The sequence below is a fragment of the Haliotis rubra genome, unplaced genomic scaffold (genome assembly GCF_003918875.1).
Source record: "Haliotis rubra isolate DU_JTF1 unplaced genomic scaffold, ASM391887v1 Scf504, whole genome shotgun sequence".
NCBI lineage: Eukaryota > Metazoa > Mollusca > Gastropoda > Lepetellida > Haliotidae > Haliotis > Haliotis rubra.
In genome coordinates, this window is record NW_025767196.1 from 731,506 (window position 1) to 749,581 (window position 18,076).

An 18,076-nucleotide genomic window follows, 5' to 3' on the forward strand; every position below is an offset into this window, starting at 1 on the left:
GTGCCCATGTGAGGAATCGAACCCGGGTCTTCGGCGTGACGAGCGCGCTTTTAACCACTAGGCTACCCCACCGCCCCTTTGACCCTTAAACAAAAATATAAATATTTTCATTAACTGTCTGTCCTTTCTTTCATTTATTTCCTTTTATAATGAATAACTTTCATATCGTGCCTGAAAACATTTATCACATACAATTTGACACTTTCATCATCCAATCAATTGATTTCCTTTTGTATTTCTTCAAGAGTGTGTAAACAATGAATTTCTTCATAATTAATTCATAAGTTTGTCATGAGTACAGGAATGTCATTGATTGCCATCAATTGTAATTATAAGATATTGGTAGCTATTCTTCCTTGTCCGGATCTGTCGGGTAAATAATACCACGCCAGGCATCAGTGATTCTTGCAATGCAAATTCCATGGTAACAACTAGAACATCTTTGGGTCCAATATCAACATCACCAGTTTCAGGTCGATGTCTCAGACAATGTACAGAACAGAGCAGGGGAAATATCACTGATTTGACAAAACTTAGGATGTGGGATAAAGGGAAAGAGGACACACATATAGGAGCAATGCTACACTTGCACTGTCAGACATTTTCAAGAAGTGCTGAGTTGGCAAATACTTATTGACTTTTCACGATGGCTTGCATTTCTAATTGGCAATTCCATCCATAGAAATATACAGGGTGCCTGGGTTGGAAATGGCAGTTTGTTCCAGAAAAGTCTCAGTATGTTTGCCTTAACATGGCTCACAACACTACTTTGACTAGGTTTTAGTGTTATGATAAGGATTATTATTAGGTGAACTTTCTAGATCAAATATAATTTTACGAGTCTGAGCTTTCGAACAAGTGGCTGAAGTCACAGGCTAATAAATTTACATGTCTGCTAGTACAAAGCATATAAAAATACCAGCATTTTCAAAAATGAGGTGTTTCATAAAAATAGGATAAAGGTATGATTTTGATATGAAGCAAAGAGCATCCATGTCTCTTTGGAAGCAATGTTCTGTTTAATATAACCTGACCATGACATAACAAGAGACAAAACCTCCCCCAAAACAAGGACTCACCAGATAGTACGCTCGGATGTTCTTGATGAGCAAATCCCAGTTCAGCTGTCGGATAGAAGCGTCATCCTCCACTACCCTATGTAGATTCTGGTATGCAGGTCTGGGGTCACTGAAACACAAAATCATATCTCAAAATCGTATTTTATATGTTTGCTGTTTTGTCCAGCAATAATTAGCTTATATCACTTCGACCTCTACATAATGAAGTCGGGGCCAGACACATCAATGGTCGACTTCTTCGAGTTGTATTTGAAAAGTAGGTACCATTCGGTACAAGGATGTGCATCAAAACGTCGCACTCACAAAATGCTGTAATCCATAAAGTTTGTACATCAGTGGTTCATATTATAAGAAACATCCTCTACAATCAGGGAACCATCTGAGTCACGGTTTGGTCACCTCTTATAACCAACATTGGTCACATGCGACCTTTCTTATCCAGAATCCCTAAGTTGAGGCCATCAGGATAATAAATAATTCCATTACTATCATGGATGAAAGGGTATTATAATTTTATGCTTGTGATATGATACAACAATAACAATACATAAAATATGACACAGAACAGACTCGAACAAAAGCTTGAACAACTTCATTGGTCACTTTCTTGAAGGTGCCAAATGTATGAAACATCTTTCCTTATTGAGTGGTGTGTCAGTGTCATTCCAAATATACCCTGAAAAGCCCTGCATTTGTCTGTGGACCAGATACATATGCTGATAGTTACAACATTCCTTAAATGGTATCATGGAAAGATGATGATTCAGTCATCGTAACCACTGATCTACGTCCACAACCAACACAAGCTACTGGTGACCTGCCCAGGAATTTGTCAAGTTATTGGGCTTTCATGAAGGAATGGCAATTCTTTGTACTTAAACACAGCAAATTGTATAAAGCAGCTCTTGACTCATCGAGGATGAAAGCATTAACATGTTTACTGTCAAAACTCCAGTGCTCACAACCTGGTGAAACACACAGTCTTCACCATAAATATTAAAACTTTATTACATTATGTCAAGCTAAATTAAACCTGGATATTTACTACTGAAAGAAGGTAAAGAAAACCCCAATTTTTCACTGACTATTGTTACTACTGGCTTGTGGTTAGTGCAACACAGCTATCAAGGAACGTGTGTTCTTCATCATCTTTGCAATGATATACCTCTATGCTCAAGTCATGAACCATCTTGATTGTGGTAATAACTGGTATCGGATAATGATAAGTATTACTGTTCACTATACTGTGTCACCACACCTGACGGAACCCATGAGTTTTCCGTAGTGAACGTCAACCCGACTTGAATCGGGCGAGTGTCTACATCTGTTCCGCTCCACATTGTACAATCACATCGTGACACACGCTTCAAGTACTTACACCCCGATTACTCACTCCTAAAGTTACAGAACTATAATTTACCTGGTTATCTGTGCCCCTATACGCGGCACACACGAGACAACCTATCAATGCAAGCTTAGTAACCATGTTTCTACCCGGTGCGTGTAACAGAACCTCGCAGCCTGAACAAATCGCCATTTACTTGAAATCCAATACCTACGTCAGAGTTGCTTTATCAATGTCCATTTTGTTTTCACACCAAGTGGGCACTAGATATGCAAATAAAGAATTTCAAAGACTATATTGTTTACTGTGTTTCCATGGTACCATCACACATACACACATTCAAAGGTTAGTAACTGACCAAACCTTGTGCAGTATTGTGTAAACATGAGTGTAGAGGGGCATGAGTTATAAGAGCATTTCAGTGACATATTATGGTTGGAGGGTGCTTGTAGCTTGGTCCATTGTGTTAGTGTGTCTATAATGTTTATATCTTCATTCACGGCTCCTTGTTAGGAACTTCACACAACACAATGGTAAATCAATTCCTACACTTCGGGCTGAATTGTTTTACTGCTGCTTGACAAACACTATCATAAATCTGCACTTGAGGGAAGTTATGCAGGAAATAACTGTGTAGATTGTATATGAGTGAGTGAGTGAGAAGGTGAGAGTGAGTGAGTGAGTGAGTGAGGTTTTATACCAGTTGAAAAGTATTCCGGTTATACCAAGGTAGGTCAACTTAATGTGGTGACTGAGTAAGTTTCAATGAGTGAGTGATTGAGTGAGTTTAGTTTTACACTCATTTTAGCAATATTCCAGCAATATCACAGTAGGGGACACCAGAAATGGGCTTCACACATTGTACCCATGTGGCGAATCAAACTCGGGTCTTCTGCGTGACGAGCGAACGCTTTAACCACTATGCTACCCCACCGCCACTTCGGATGTTAATCACTTCTGTGAAACCAAAACTAAAACCAACTGATGAACTGGATTAAAAATGACACAGTTTCTACATTCACATCGAAAATCACATATCAGTTTTAAAATTTATGTTATTCTTTATCTTGGTGCTTATTGAAATACATGTTTACAGACATACAAAACCTGTTAGCTGCATTTGGAATGTGGCATGCTATGTTTATAATACTGTGTCACTGATGTCAGGAGGTCTCGCTGTGTACTAAAGCAATATGACTCTGCCACCAACCAGCATTAATTATAAACAAAGCAAGGTCACCATTTTCACACCCAATGGCCATAATGCCAACACCAGATTTATGGGTTAAAAACACATGCTACCTGCATCTGAACTTGCAGAGTGCTAAAAGAGATTTAACAATTCTCGAACATATTTCACATTTGATGGATTAATTTGTGCATACCCCTTTATTCCTGTCCTTCTAAACAGGAAAAGTTTGTCATTTGACAACGACAATTTAAACAGCCTTGGCCCTATTCCCTTAAGCTTTCTCAGCACTACGACAGCTATCTGTGTAGAAGTTCATGATGTAAGACAGGTGATAACACTGTAATGTCTATATTGAACAGGGTCTGCCTTAGTTGAAAGTAAGTATTGTCAGTGCTTTTATAGTCAATTCCAATCCTTCAGAAATTTGAGCCTAACAAATATACATACTACATATCACATGCGAAAACAGGACTCACAGGTCCCGAGAAACCACAACCATTCATTAACATGTTTCAAAACTTTAACAGTACACAACATTGATTCATCAGATTAAAACCGAAATTTAATCAACTGTTAATCCAAATGGTTTCAAGTAATGTTACATTCTACTCCTACTATCCTAAGAGAGAGAAAAGTAGTTCTGAGCATTATTTCCATTGAATATAGTTAGGTTTTCACCTTGACTTACAAAACTGTGGGTCAAAGTTCACAATTATTGATTGTAAAGGTTCCTGTAGGAAATATGACGTCCTGTCAAGTATGGTAATGGTGTACACTGATGCATAGAGCACCTTTACCGTAAGGTTTGATGAGAACTGAATTTAAGGGACACTTATACTTTTTGTCAACAATATGGGACAATGAATATTTTTGTGTCATTTACAAATTCCTGTGGACTAAATGCACATTTCTGAGTGGTGTAAAACCCTGATAAAGGCAGATGTATGCATTGCCTTTTAGGCCTAAAAAAGAAAATGTTGTGGTTCCGATTACCTGACCAACCCTTGAATTCTGGTGCAGATCCTATTTTTTAAAGCGGTATGAATAAAATGAGCTTTCAGAAACCACTGATTTCTTTCCCAGCACCGATGGTCATCGGTCATTTGGCTTGATTGAATAAATGTGTCATTAGTTTGTACTTTACTTCTCAAAAAAAATGTAAAAAATTAAATATCCGACCTACCTACACTAAATTTTAAAGAGGTGTAATTGGAACTACAACATTTTTTTAAATTTGGCCTTATTGTGTTGTCAGTCTCAGGGATAGGCTATCTTCAAAAGCAGTACCTGTATCTACACTGAATTAATCTGTCAGTCCATCAGTATTAGTCACCTGAAACTCTAATCAAACCACAAAGCACCCATTAAACCCAGGAAGACCTAATCCCAACAATTACCATGAGAGTTAAACCCATTAAAGCCTCAAGCAGCATCAGCAGATGTCACTGCAATGGTCAGATTCACAGTAATGGCCCTTAACTGCTCTTGAAGACAACTTGAAGGCCGACATGTAAGTAATCCATGCATGTATGTAAATGGCCATTATCATCTGTTGAAAGAACTGACCAGTATCCCCTTGAACCTTGTTTAGTCTTCATCCAGACTTGATTGATGCCATCTGTACATCTCTGTTCCAACAGTGACTTCATGGCTGAAATATCTCCCTAAATACCTGGAGGAGACATTACTTTGTTTTGTTTGTAAAACAGGCATAAACTATGAAAACTGGAACCAGATGGCAGGAGTTCAAGTCAGAGCTTCAGCAGACGCAGGGAGCACCTTGAGGTGATCCTGAACATGTTGCCAGATGAGAGCAGAATGTGTGTGCGTGTGTAGTGATGAGTATTAGCCAGACTTTTGTATTGCAATGAATAACAATAATGATTCATAAACTGCAATACATACCATGGTATATTGCATGCATTCAATCACAAGTACTTTGTGAAGATTCTGAATAAATATAACCCACATTTATAGCAACCTCAAAGTCGTTTGCTATTTTGTTGGATGCTGTATTGACACATTATATGGTTGCCAATAGTTTCATCTTTATGAAGACAGTTCTACTGCTTTTTGATTATATAAACTTTACCAAGAAGGTGAAAATATGCATGCCTTTGATAAACATAATATACCATTAATTTCTATGCATCCGAAATGGTGGAATGCGAGTAATATTGCACACCTGTAAGTCTCTAATGGATGTGTATGCATGCATGCCCTGGAGGAACAGGTGGATGTGCAGCCAGATAAGCAGACGCATCACTAAGGATAATACGATCTTGCAATGTCCCAGTCAAGCTGTAGAAGCCAACAAAACCTCAGAATTGGAATTACTAAGACTGTCCAAAGCACCAAGGCTCAAAATCAAATTACTTCCTTAGCATATGTTCTTGCAGCTGTTCTAAATCACTAGGTCCACTTGCATTTGGAAACTTCAAAAGTCCCAAGTTAGTACAAAGTAGGGTCACTTCACTTCAGGGTCAAGTGAGGTGACCAGGTCTCCACAAACCCCTGGTGACCTGCACAACCATTGCTTTGTTCCTCCTCTTACCCAATGTTCTTGTAAGTGCATGCCCTTGAGCCATAATCCCATCACTGATATGGCTGTGTTTCAAAACGTGATTGCAGCAATGCCGTTGTTGAAATAATTTGATAAGGTACAAGAGTCATGAATATCTTTGACCGAAGGCAGCATCAATGAAGGGTTCACTTCTGGTCTCTTTCACAGGAATATCTTAGTGCTAGACTGATGTAACTCTCAACACCAACAAAGTGAGTGAGTGAGTTAAGTTTACGTCACATCAGCAATATTTCAGCCATAGTTGTGACAGACATGCCACTACAATCACAGGCCCAGTATATCACTGTCACTGTTAGGTTCTGAGTGTTTTTGTCACTACAATAACCACTTCATATTTGTCTTGCATATATATTTCCTGCTTATGCTCTTGTGGAGCTGACTGATGATGTACTAAGGTCTAGAGTCAATGACAACACTACAATACAACAATATCAGCAAGAGTCGGAAAAAGTGTTCATAATCTCCTGCCATTAATCTTAGCGAATCTGCTCAAGTGAGGTCACTTAATATTTCAATAGCGTCATATTGCCTTTCTGTCATTCAAACTTAATTTCACAGTGTGTATTTCACATATGATTTATGACAGAACTCGACAAAGAACCACCTCTGGCAAACTGCCAACAGCGAACTGTTTCCAATCCAGCAGACAGGGACCTGACTAGACTAAGGCTTAGTCTCTGAATATATATAATTTTGATAGTAACAAACAAGCCCATTTATATTGAAAAGGAGCCCTAGGGAGACCAGAGATTCAGAACCTCAGGAAATCTAGACTTGCTTTTTTAGGGCTTTAGCACTGCAGAGATGGCTTGGCAGTAGGGAAATTAATGTGGTTCAGGGACTGTGAGACAGACTAGGACCTGACCAGTGATCTGGTGAGTCTGTGTTCATGGACCCTGAATTCTTCACAACTCATGTCCACATAGAGTGAAGCAATAACTCTAATGAAAAGGTGGCTTGTGGACCAGGTAGAGCTATATTAAACACAGAGAAACTGTATGTGGAGACACAGAGGGGAACGTGAGTTGTATGATGAGCAAGGAATATGATGAATGGTATACTGTTGTATAGTTACTAGTCTGTCCCTTATTGCAATGCTACAGCCCTAAATGAAGCAAGTCTAGATTTCTAAAATGTCCCTTCTCACTTGGGCCCCTTTTCGATTTTAAAAAGAATTTAATTTTTTTCTGGCAAAATTATATATATTCCAGAGACTAAGTGTGAGTCTGTCTCACAGTCCCTGAACCGCATTATTTTCTCTTCCGCCTAACTCTTTCTGCAATGCTAAAGCCCTAAATGAAGCAAGTCTAAATCTCGACTCATTTTTTCACTGGGGCTTCTTTTCAATTCATAAGGAATTGTTGTTTTTCTTTCAAAATTCAGTCTATATAGTCACAACCTATGTGAGTAAATGGCATAGCATTATTCTCTCTCTGGCAGCATCATGATTATCATGAGGGAGGGGATAGCATCATGATAATAAGAGGGTTTGAATTCTGTTGGTTTCTTCGTTCATTCTTTAACTCCACACACAGCAATAATAAGGCTTTATATGGCGGTCTGTCAATAATTGAGTCTGGACAAGACTCTGCATCAATCTACATCAATGGGATGGCAAGAACATAACCTGGTCAGCGGGTCTGACCACTTGCTCTCCTCTGCTGCCTCTTATGCCAAACATGGGTTGCTCTCGTTCTCACCTGGACCTTCACAGGGGTCATACTCATGCCATCATAAAGAACAGGGGATACAAAGCATATTGGTGACTGATACGCATTCAAATAATTTAATGTTCTGAATACAGAACATTTGTGCCATTAATGAACCAGATTCCTTAACAAAGAGAGGAGAAAAACTACATTGTACTATTAGTGCTTTTTCACATCAAAATGAAAATGAATAATTAATACATTTAAACTATGAGTATGATGTTCCATGTTAAACACTTTTCAGCTGCTCGCAGCATACTTTCAGATCTAAATCTTACAGTAAAACCATTGCAATGAATGCATGTGAAGATGAGTGAGTGAGTGAATTGGGTTTTACTCTGCTTTTAGCAATATTCCAGCAATATCACGGCGGGGGACACCAGAAATGGGCTTCACACATTGTACCCATGTGGAGAATCGAACCTGGGCCTTCGGTGTGACGAGCAAAAGCTTTAACCACTAGGCTACCACATTGCCTGTGAAGGATGAAGCCATTGGTCAGCCATGCAATCAAGATGCTTCAAATTATGGCAATGCTGTGATCAGTAATATGTTACCTAGTGTGGACAAGTTACAGCTTGGGACATCACAGATAGCATAGACATATCTGAACACGCTTTAGGTAGAAATACTGGTATCTAAGATCCTATCATGCCCATGTGTAAATCAATCCTGCCACATCCCAAATCTATTAATCATGTTAATGACAGCAAACACAAATCAGAAAATCTACAAATAGCATGTCTCAAGATTACCAGCAGGGTCACAGTCTCATAGCTTCACCATTACAACTGATATTTAACCATGGTGTCATTGTCAACCTCAGGAACCAATCTACAGAATACTATGATTACAAGGAAATGCTAAAATTTGCAATGGTTTTGCCAGAACGAATTCTCTGATTGAGAGGAGATTCCAGCCAGTCTGGTCATGTTCCAGACGACCAGGTTTACAGATAAGCAGGTTGTAATCAGGCCTGAACTATCCCACACAGGAAACAGCAGGTGAATGATTCAACCAGGTGTAATTATGAATCGGATTCAGAATGATGAATGAATTTAAGTGATCGTAATTAGGAATGGGCTAAAGGTGTTGATTGAATTCGTGGAGAATAATGAGAAGGTATTAAATGACCTCAGCTGGACAAGCTGGGCTGCACACCTCATGCTGTGAGGCTAAGTAGGTTTACACATTAAATCTCATGTAATGCTATTATACTGACTCTAATGCTGGAACATGAACAATAAAAGAGATGACCAGATTCTTAATTGTATCGATACTTCTGACCAAAATATTGCAAACAATTATTCACTTGAACTGATACATGAACCAAACTCTGACACATTTCTATGGCGATGATGGTCTGGTCTGTCTCACAGTCCCTGAACCGCGTTATTTTCCCTTCTGCCCAGCCCTTCCCACAATGCTAAAGCCTTAAGTGAAGACCGCCTCCGTGGTGTAGTGGTTAGAGCTCCGCCCGGAGAGCGGAAGGTCGCGGGTTCGATCCCCGACCGCATCATACCAAAAGACGTTAAAATATGGTACTTGTTGGTCCCTGCCTGGCACTTGGCAATAATGGGTACAACAAGGACTGGTCGGCTCGGAGTCAGTATACTGTGTCTGAGTGGGGTATTCATGCTTCACTGCGGCATGGTATCTCAGTGGGCTAGCACTATAAAACCAGCTTAAGTCTGGGCTTGTACAAGCAGACACAGATACACATACATATACACACGCATGCACGTCGTCATATGAGCGAAATATTCTCAAGCACGACGTTAAACCCCATATCACCTCTCCTCACCTTTACTGCACAGTCCCTGAACCGCAATATTTGTCCTTCTGCCTAGCCCTCCCTGCAATGCTAAAGCCCTAAGTGAAGCAAAGTCTACATTTCCTCAGGTTCTGAATCTCCCATCTCACTGGGACTCCTTTTCAATATAAATGAAATTGCTTGTTTCTATTAAAATCTGAGACTAAACACTAGTCTAATGAAGGTCTGGTTGATCCAGATAGACGGTGAATTGGGTGTGCATCTCCATCCTTGGTATATTGCTGTAGAATAAAGCAAATCTACATTTTTTTCCACATGTTCAATTGCTGAAGCTTACATCTCAATGTAGTCTGTCGTACAGACCCTGAAGCAAACATATCCAAGAAAGCCAACACAATTCTAGAAAATGTGGCAAGTCTAGATTTCCTCAGCTTCAGGAAAATGAAGAAAGTCTCAGGGCTCCTTTTCATTATTATTATTTTTTTTTACTATGAACTTTTTCAGTAAAATATGTTCATTTCAGAGACTAGTTGTTAGTCTAATCTCAATGGAGCTCCTTTTCAATTTAAATGTGGTTACCTGTTCCTTTAAAAATTGCATATTTTCAGAGACTAGGCCTTACTCTAGAGTCAATGTATTTGTGTTTTTGTTTTGTGAGGAGGGATATGTACACCTGCAGTTTTTCAAAATCTAAGATCTTGACGGCTTGACATTTATATTACCCTGCTTTCAGAATTGGCACCTATTATCCACCATGATGGAGATATAAAAATCAAACCTGAACGAGAAAACTCTTTGTTAGTCAGACTGATCTCCAAGCTTCAGTAAATGGCTTTTCTCTTGCTGGTGAATGACCCCCAATCACAATGGTGAGCAAACAAAAGGGGTGCTTGTCCTGGCCAAGAATTACTTTAACCAGAGCACATTATAATGCACTGGCATTTATACTTCCAATGGGAAATAAAATCAATACAAAGCAGGTGAGAGGTATAGGATAAACTGCCCCAAATAGACTGTGGTTGTGATTAAAGCAAGCTGGTGCATTGTGGGTAGAGATAGGGGAACTGGAACGATTAGGTATCACATGCTGCACACTTGCACATTTGCAAATGGAAGACTGGCAAAATTCTACATAACATCAGTCTCATGGAAGTATTGGAATATTTCATTGACTCTGGAAACAATTTGACTTTCATCCTTGAAAAAACTTCCCTGTTATATTAACTGAGTCCTCACCTATAATGCATGGTATTGATGTAGTACTGGACTGCCATGTTTCCTTTGTCAAAGAATCACATGTACTGATGTAGAAAGCATGTAGCCCAATGGGGCATTGTTGATTTTTGTCTATAAACTCAAGACAATTTTAAAACTTTAAATTTAAAACTAAATGTCACATTCACACTGAACATGTTGAAATAGAAGAAACTACCTGCAACATCTGGAAGCAACACACTTATACCATCAGTTAAGATTGATAATTAAAACTGAAATCGATTCACTTAGCGAAGTTGTCTTCACCATAATTCAGACAAATATAACACTTTAGCTGCAATGACCAAGTTGACAAAAATTAGCATATGTTCTAAAAAAATGCACATTTTCTTGTTTTAATCCATTTTGAAGAATGATTAAATAGGATTTTATTCCATTTAAAGAAACAAAATGTTCAGCATCTCTGCTAAAACATTCTCAACAAGTTATTAGGGGGGCTTGTAGAGTGTTTATTTTGGTTCGTAATGATTTTGACCCCAAGGGCTTCGAGACCCCTCTGTCACTAGACATATTGTGTTGCAAGTTTCCTGCCAATGTAAAATAACACACTACATGTCTGACAACACTTTCCCCTGAAGCTGTGAAAAGTGACACCCTGGCGGCAAGTTGCAACAACTGAGTAACTGTATTGATGCTGTTGTTAGCGCTGATGTTGGTGCTGTAGTTGTCAATGTCCACATCCTCATGAGGATCAATGACATGTAACGACCATAGCCCACTTGCCCCTCTTGGCTTTGTTGATGTTGGTGGACAGTTCTGTTGCTGATTGTGCAAGGTTAGGCAAACACATGACCTAAGGAGATCATGTCAGCTGAGACCCTGCTTTTGACCCCTTGACCAGGGTCCTGTTTTAAAAAACCAAACTATTTTAGCTCTCTGACCATTGTACTATTGCAGTCATGTCAACTTGCTTAAAGTAAAGATAAAAATATAGAACAGGCGCAATTCAAGAACAAGGACAGTGTCATGTAGGTCTACTTCCAGCAGATTATTAAAATTACCCCAAAAGGCACAATTGTCTAATTCATTTTCCATTAAATTGGCTTCAAAGTAAATTATGTGTTGGCATGCTGCATCTATCCCACAGTCATCAATATCATAAAACTATAATGGTGGCCTGTATATCATTGAATCTGGACCAGAAAATCTGGTGATCTGTATTGTGGCGATCTTGTGATCGATATATCCACCCTGTTGGGATTATGACAAGCTATGAACCAAATCACTGCGTGACCAACAGATGACTTGGATCACCACTGAGGACCAGTATAGGTTCTTACTTCGACAAGTTCTAACTTTGAATACAATAGGGTGCAAGGACAGTGGATCAGCACTATGAGGTGGCTGATTCTCTTGACCTGATATAGACTTAAACTTAAAGAGCCGATCCATGTTATCAGGTATGACGCCATGCAGTCTGTTCCAAAACTTTGAATGTACCAGCTAGCCTGACCTGACCCAAATCTCTTAATATCCTTTTCAGTAGGCCTCAGTGTTAATGCCATCACAAAGTCAATGAATGACCAAAGGATTTTCATTAGTACACTCCTATAATAAGCATTGAACACTAGGGACCTATTCTTTCCTGAATCCCCATGGGGTTAGTGACCCAAATCTCTTAATATCTTTTTCAGTAAATCTCAGTGTTAATGCCATCACAAAAGTCAATGAAAGACTAAAGGATTTTCATTAGCACACTCCTATAATAAGCATGGAAAACTGAGGACCTATTATTTCCTGGAATCCCCATTGGGTTAGTGTTGCCGTGCTGATGAGCAGACGCGTCTCTTACATCACCACTGACCAGTACATCAATGTCAGACGCCTCCAGCCTCATTAATTCAGCAACACAACACTGATTATCTTGCGTTTCACCTCAAGTTGAACAAAGCCATTATCTCTTAGTGATAATAACTCACATGCAATACTGCACTGACAGATTTTAATCACAGACCTGTAAATTAATGTAATTGCATGGTAAAACAATGCTCTGTTTGTCATGTCCTCTCCAGAAGACATGAAACAGAATCATTGTTCAAGGTGTTCTGTACAACACAGGCAACAGGGGTAAGGTCATACTGTTGGTTGCATTCGAGATTCTAAACTAAAGCCCTTGGAAGCTATCTTCAAGGATTAATAATTGTTATATTCTATGGTTCTATATACAAGTGATGAATATTATTGTTGCATAATTATACAGTTCCTTTTCATACCTTTCTGCACATACATGTAAAAACATTTCTTACAACAATTTTGTGTGATAACGATACACTGATGCTTATGATGTCATAGATACTTAGGTAAAAACAATACTTTAAATGCTGGTTTATGGAATCATGATATGCTGTCTATAGAACAGGAATGGATGTAGTTCCCTCTCGTAAGTAACATAGCCCATGTGTAAGTATGGTGAACACATAAATGAGCTGGTGACATTTAAGCCTTCAGTTTCAGCACATTTCAGGTTTAAAACATCATCAGACAAAAGTGGGTTTCATGCATATTGTTATTTATTATTTTATGATAACAATAAGTGTTTAGAAAGAGGTTTTAAACAGGTATTTATTGCTATCTTTTGTTGCACATCAGCATCACAATAGTCACAAGATCTCAGGCAATACACAGCTTTAAAAGCCATTCATAAACTTAATTAAAAATAGAAAAGGTAAAGCCAAATTATATTGATGTGCATTATATTTGACAAAATAAACTGTTACATGATATACCTTTCACCCTAGTTAATTAACACATTTATTGTTAAAAATTTCAATTCAATACTCAAATATGCTACAGTGAACCATTGACAGTGACAGTCAAGTTTCTTTCTGCGACACTTCTGTTTACAGGATATAATTTGAACATGCTCAGTATTGCTGGTATTTTACTGGCCAGTTGTCTAAATGCTGCCTCTAATAAATGAGGAAATAATACAATATCTTATCAGCTGACAGTTGTCACTGACTGTTTTGGAGATTATCATTACAATATAAGTAAACAGAATACTTTGTGTAAATAGTCCTACTCTGAGAGACTCAACAAAACTTCCACAACGAAACCAAATAGCAAATATTGTTTGACTGATGTAATAATGCAACTGGAAGTTTGAACAAGATGTATATACTGTTTGATTACTTGGTGTGTTTTGTGTTTTCTTAGACATGTTAAAGTAAATCTTCAAAGAAGAAAAATATTCTGAATGATCTCAGCAAACACTTCAAGTTTAGCCAACTGAGACACACCCTTTTAAAATCATACTCCAGCCTTGAAGGTACATTTGTCCAGACAGACTCAACTCATGTTAAACACCCTTTACTTAACAGAATTGCTTATAAAAACAGACTTTATATTTACTTTACAGATCCATCGACCATAAAAATAAAATATAATCCAGATGACAAAGTTCTTCTTATCCCACTGATTGTGGTGCTTGGACAATATAAATGACGATGAAATGATGCCGACCTCACATTTTTGTCCGATGATTTTTACAAAAACCTAGACCAAGTGAAGTTGGTTAATTATTTTTATCACAAAATGATTCAAATAAAACTTTAAGGTGACTAAAACTCCTGAAAAACAGATGGTGGCTATTGATGAAAGGTAGGTGAATTCAATTTATTGACAGAATAAAACATTTTAATATGTGAAACATTGACATCATTGATCCAACTGACAAAAGCTTTCATTATTTACATCTATAAAACAAAACAGGCTGTCCATTTTTCATAATTTTAGGTCCATTTTTGGCTCAATCAGTCTCCAGATGCAACATGACAGCACCAGCAAATATATAACCCTGCTGATATGATAACAACTTGTCTGATATGTCAAACCTCTGTTTATTTTGAAGGAATTCCCTTGTCCTCTCATCTGTGCAAATAATCTTACTGATCCCCCATATCTATAGTATTCCCCTCCACAGTTTCTTCCCATCACACTCTACCTGCCCAGATCAGCCTTTGAAGTTCTTACCTGTAATCAAGTAATTATCTAACCACAGGTGCAACTACAGGTACGCTGACACGTACCACGGGTGACATTGACCTTTGTGGAGCGTGAACATGCTGAGTGCAGTTTAGCCAGTTGGAGATTACAATACCCCTGGGAACAAACACCCCCTTCCCCACCTACCTCCACCTCCGCACTTCCTCACCATTGTACATGGTCAGTGAAGCGTGACCAACATGCAGGCACTGATGACGGTTAATGATGCAAGGCTAGCTGAATTTAACTGACTGAGGTGCCTGTGGCTAAATACATGGACACAAAATGACCAGAATATCGAATTAAAATAATAGTTCCCACTTAACCGGCTTGACAACCAAATCACTTCAGTTTAACCCCCTAATCGATTGATAGATAAGCTATGCTGGCAATCGTTTTTCAAGGGTCAGTGGTTGGTAGGTCAGGGGAACCAGTTTTCTTATTTAGACAATAAGCTGTACCAAAGAATATCTGCAATAGGAAACTGATGCAGCTTACGGCAAAAAATCCTGAGTCTACTAGCCCATGGCTCGATATCATTTTCAGTAGAAGTTTAAGTTATTATGTGGACAATTATTTGCTCAGCTTCCTAGACCGAACAGACTTTTACCAGAGTCAGGCTTCAAACTACTGCCAAAAGACACAGACACTCAATGAACCAATTATAACAAATCAAATATATCTTTAAACTTTCCATGTCGTATTTAAAGAAAACATACATTAATTTTTTTACCTAAAAAAAGTGCAAAAAATGCAACTACTCTTTGTTTTTCTTGATAAGGGACATAATCGAACGATATCAAACAATATCCACACATTGATGGCTATCAAACAATATCCGGTTTATATTCCCTTATCAGGCTAATCTATTTACTAGAGACTGGATGACTATACTATAGTCTGTCTCAGTCCCTGAACCACATTATTTTCCCTACTGCCAAGCTCTCTCTGCAGTGCTAAAGCCCTAAATAAGTAAGTCTAGATTTCCTCAGGTTCTGAATCTCTGGTCTCCCTAGGGCTCCTTTTCACTTTAAATGGGCTTGTTTGTTACTATCAAAATTATATATATTCAGAAACTAAGCATTAGTCTAACTATACTAGTATAGTCCATGTTGAGTTATTGTGTGATATTTCAACATGAGTTAATACAAATCAGTAACATACCAGCATCAAGACATGAAAGGTCACAACAGGTATGAAGCGCAGTCGAGAAATATTCAGTCACATATATAGCACCTGCTAGCATGAGACTATTCACTTTACAATCAATTATTTATCCTATCTGAGGAATAACCGGTGTGATCAACTCAATACTCCACAAAGAAACTTGGCCATGCTGCTGGGGACATTCTGTTGCATTCTTTACTGGAGTGATTTTCATGTCCAGAATGGGAATATCATGGAATGGTCTTAAAACAAATTAACACAATTTTATGAGAATTTGACAATGGTAACGTGATATGGACACAATTTTACTCGGCATTGTTTCTAGATTCTACTCACATCTGTTGCATGACATCACACAGGAAAACTCCATCGTATAAATCCTTGTATTTCAGAGGTGGGCTGTCACTGCCTCGAAAAGTTTCCACCTGAATTGAAAATAACACAATTAATCTTAATTCAGTGTTGGCCTGTAGATATGAAGAATATTAAAATCATATCATATTTAGGTCTACTGCCAGTAAACTAAATGTTAAAATTACCTCAGAAGACATAATTGTCTAATTAATTTTCCGTTAAATTGGCTCTAGCGTAAATTATGTGTTGGCGTGCTGCATCTATCCCAAAACAAAAGGAATACACGAAAATAAATGTTGAAAATACTTCAACATTTTTGTCCTATTATTTTCTTGCTCGCAGTTCAATAACCTCGGTTATGAATTCATTATTATCGTGCTGCATAATGTCAGAAACAAAAATTAAAAATACATGTAATTTCAGTCGTAACACGACAGACTCCGCTGAAAACACTCACCCACACTACAAGAGGGTTCGTCATGTAGGCCCTGTCCTCTGCCATTTTCAAAATTTTCAAGCTTGGGTTTTCTCACAGGTAAATCCTCGTTGGTCGCTCTATCAGCCTCATACTCACGCTGATGCTGGCTTTGTAAACACTGGACTAGATATAGAACTAACCATAAGATCAAGACAAAATAGATAAAGAAATTCCTCCACTGAAACACACACAATCCACACGTGGGGATCCAGCTCCTAGATGTCATTCATTTGTTGTTGACAACTCTCGATCTTGCAATTTCTTCTGAGAAAAGGCGAGAGTAAGTAAGATCCGAATGTCCTAACCGCACCGAAAACACATACTCCTTCTGGTCTGATGAATAACATTCCATTTGACTCAGTGTTTACAATGGCTCAGAATCTCAGACAGGTAGAAGCATGCACAGGCCTTGAAATTCACAACACTGAGACGGCAATAAGCTTGCAGATTACGTCGGGGGATCATTCAGCTTATTGCGTGCCGGTTCACTTCGCTGAATTCAATGGAAAGGACAACTTTCTTTTACATTGTCAAGTCCTGTGTACGTGCGGTCTTGGAAAGATAGTGGACAGGAAATGACACATATATGCGACTTGCATACATTCGAGTCTCCGCGGTTTCTTCCTCACATTTTCTCTAAACTGTGTCACGCCATTGCATTCAGGTCCAGCCAATCACGTTAGTGCTATATGACCTTTGACATGACAGTGTATCACTCCGCAGGGAATATTTACCAGTTACTATGGTATTCTGTTAGTGGCGCGTAAACCGAGTGTTATGAATTTGCCTTCAGCTCTGCAGAAGGCGGGTTATTGCTTCGTAGGAGTTCAATGAAGGGTGAAATTCTTCGTTCATAAAATATCTTAGAACTGCAGCATTGTACTCGCTTTGAAGCGACCATGTTGACTAAACGGACACCTGTCGAAAATGCTGTGTAATCTAAGGGAGACAACTCGAGACATCTCTGTATCTGCAAAATATTTACGTATCGGGTTGTTATAAATAACGCTAATGTCTAAGGTAAATCATGCACTGAAATTAAAATTTCATAATTTCATACTCGAAGGTAAGAGAAAAATATATTTACTACAAATAAGTTGGCACTAAGTGATACTTGTCTAGCCGAAGGTATTTA

At 38.5% G+C, this 18,076-nt stretch overlaps 1 protein-coding gene across 1 annotated transcript in view; it reads right to left on the bottom strand.

Moving 5' to 3' along the window:
- LOC124291980 (girdin-like) overlaps window positions 1-17,600 on the bottom strand; it is a 96,424-nt gene extending 78,824 nt beyond the window's left edge. Inside the window, 3 exon segments of the mRNA XM_046729058.1 lie at window positions 1,080-1,188; window positions 16,446-16,534; window positions 16,921-17,600. Coding sequence (XP_046585014.1) covers window positions 1,080-1,188; window positions 16,446-16,534; window positions 16,921-16,965 — 243 coding nt within the window. The 5' untranslated portion in view covers window positions 16,966-17,600.
- Between the last annotated feature and the right edge of the window lie 476 nt (window positions 17,601-18,076).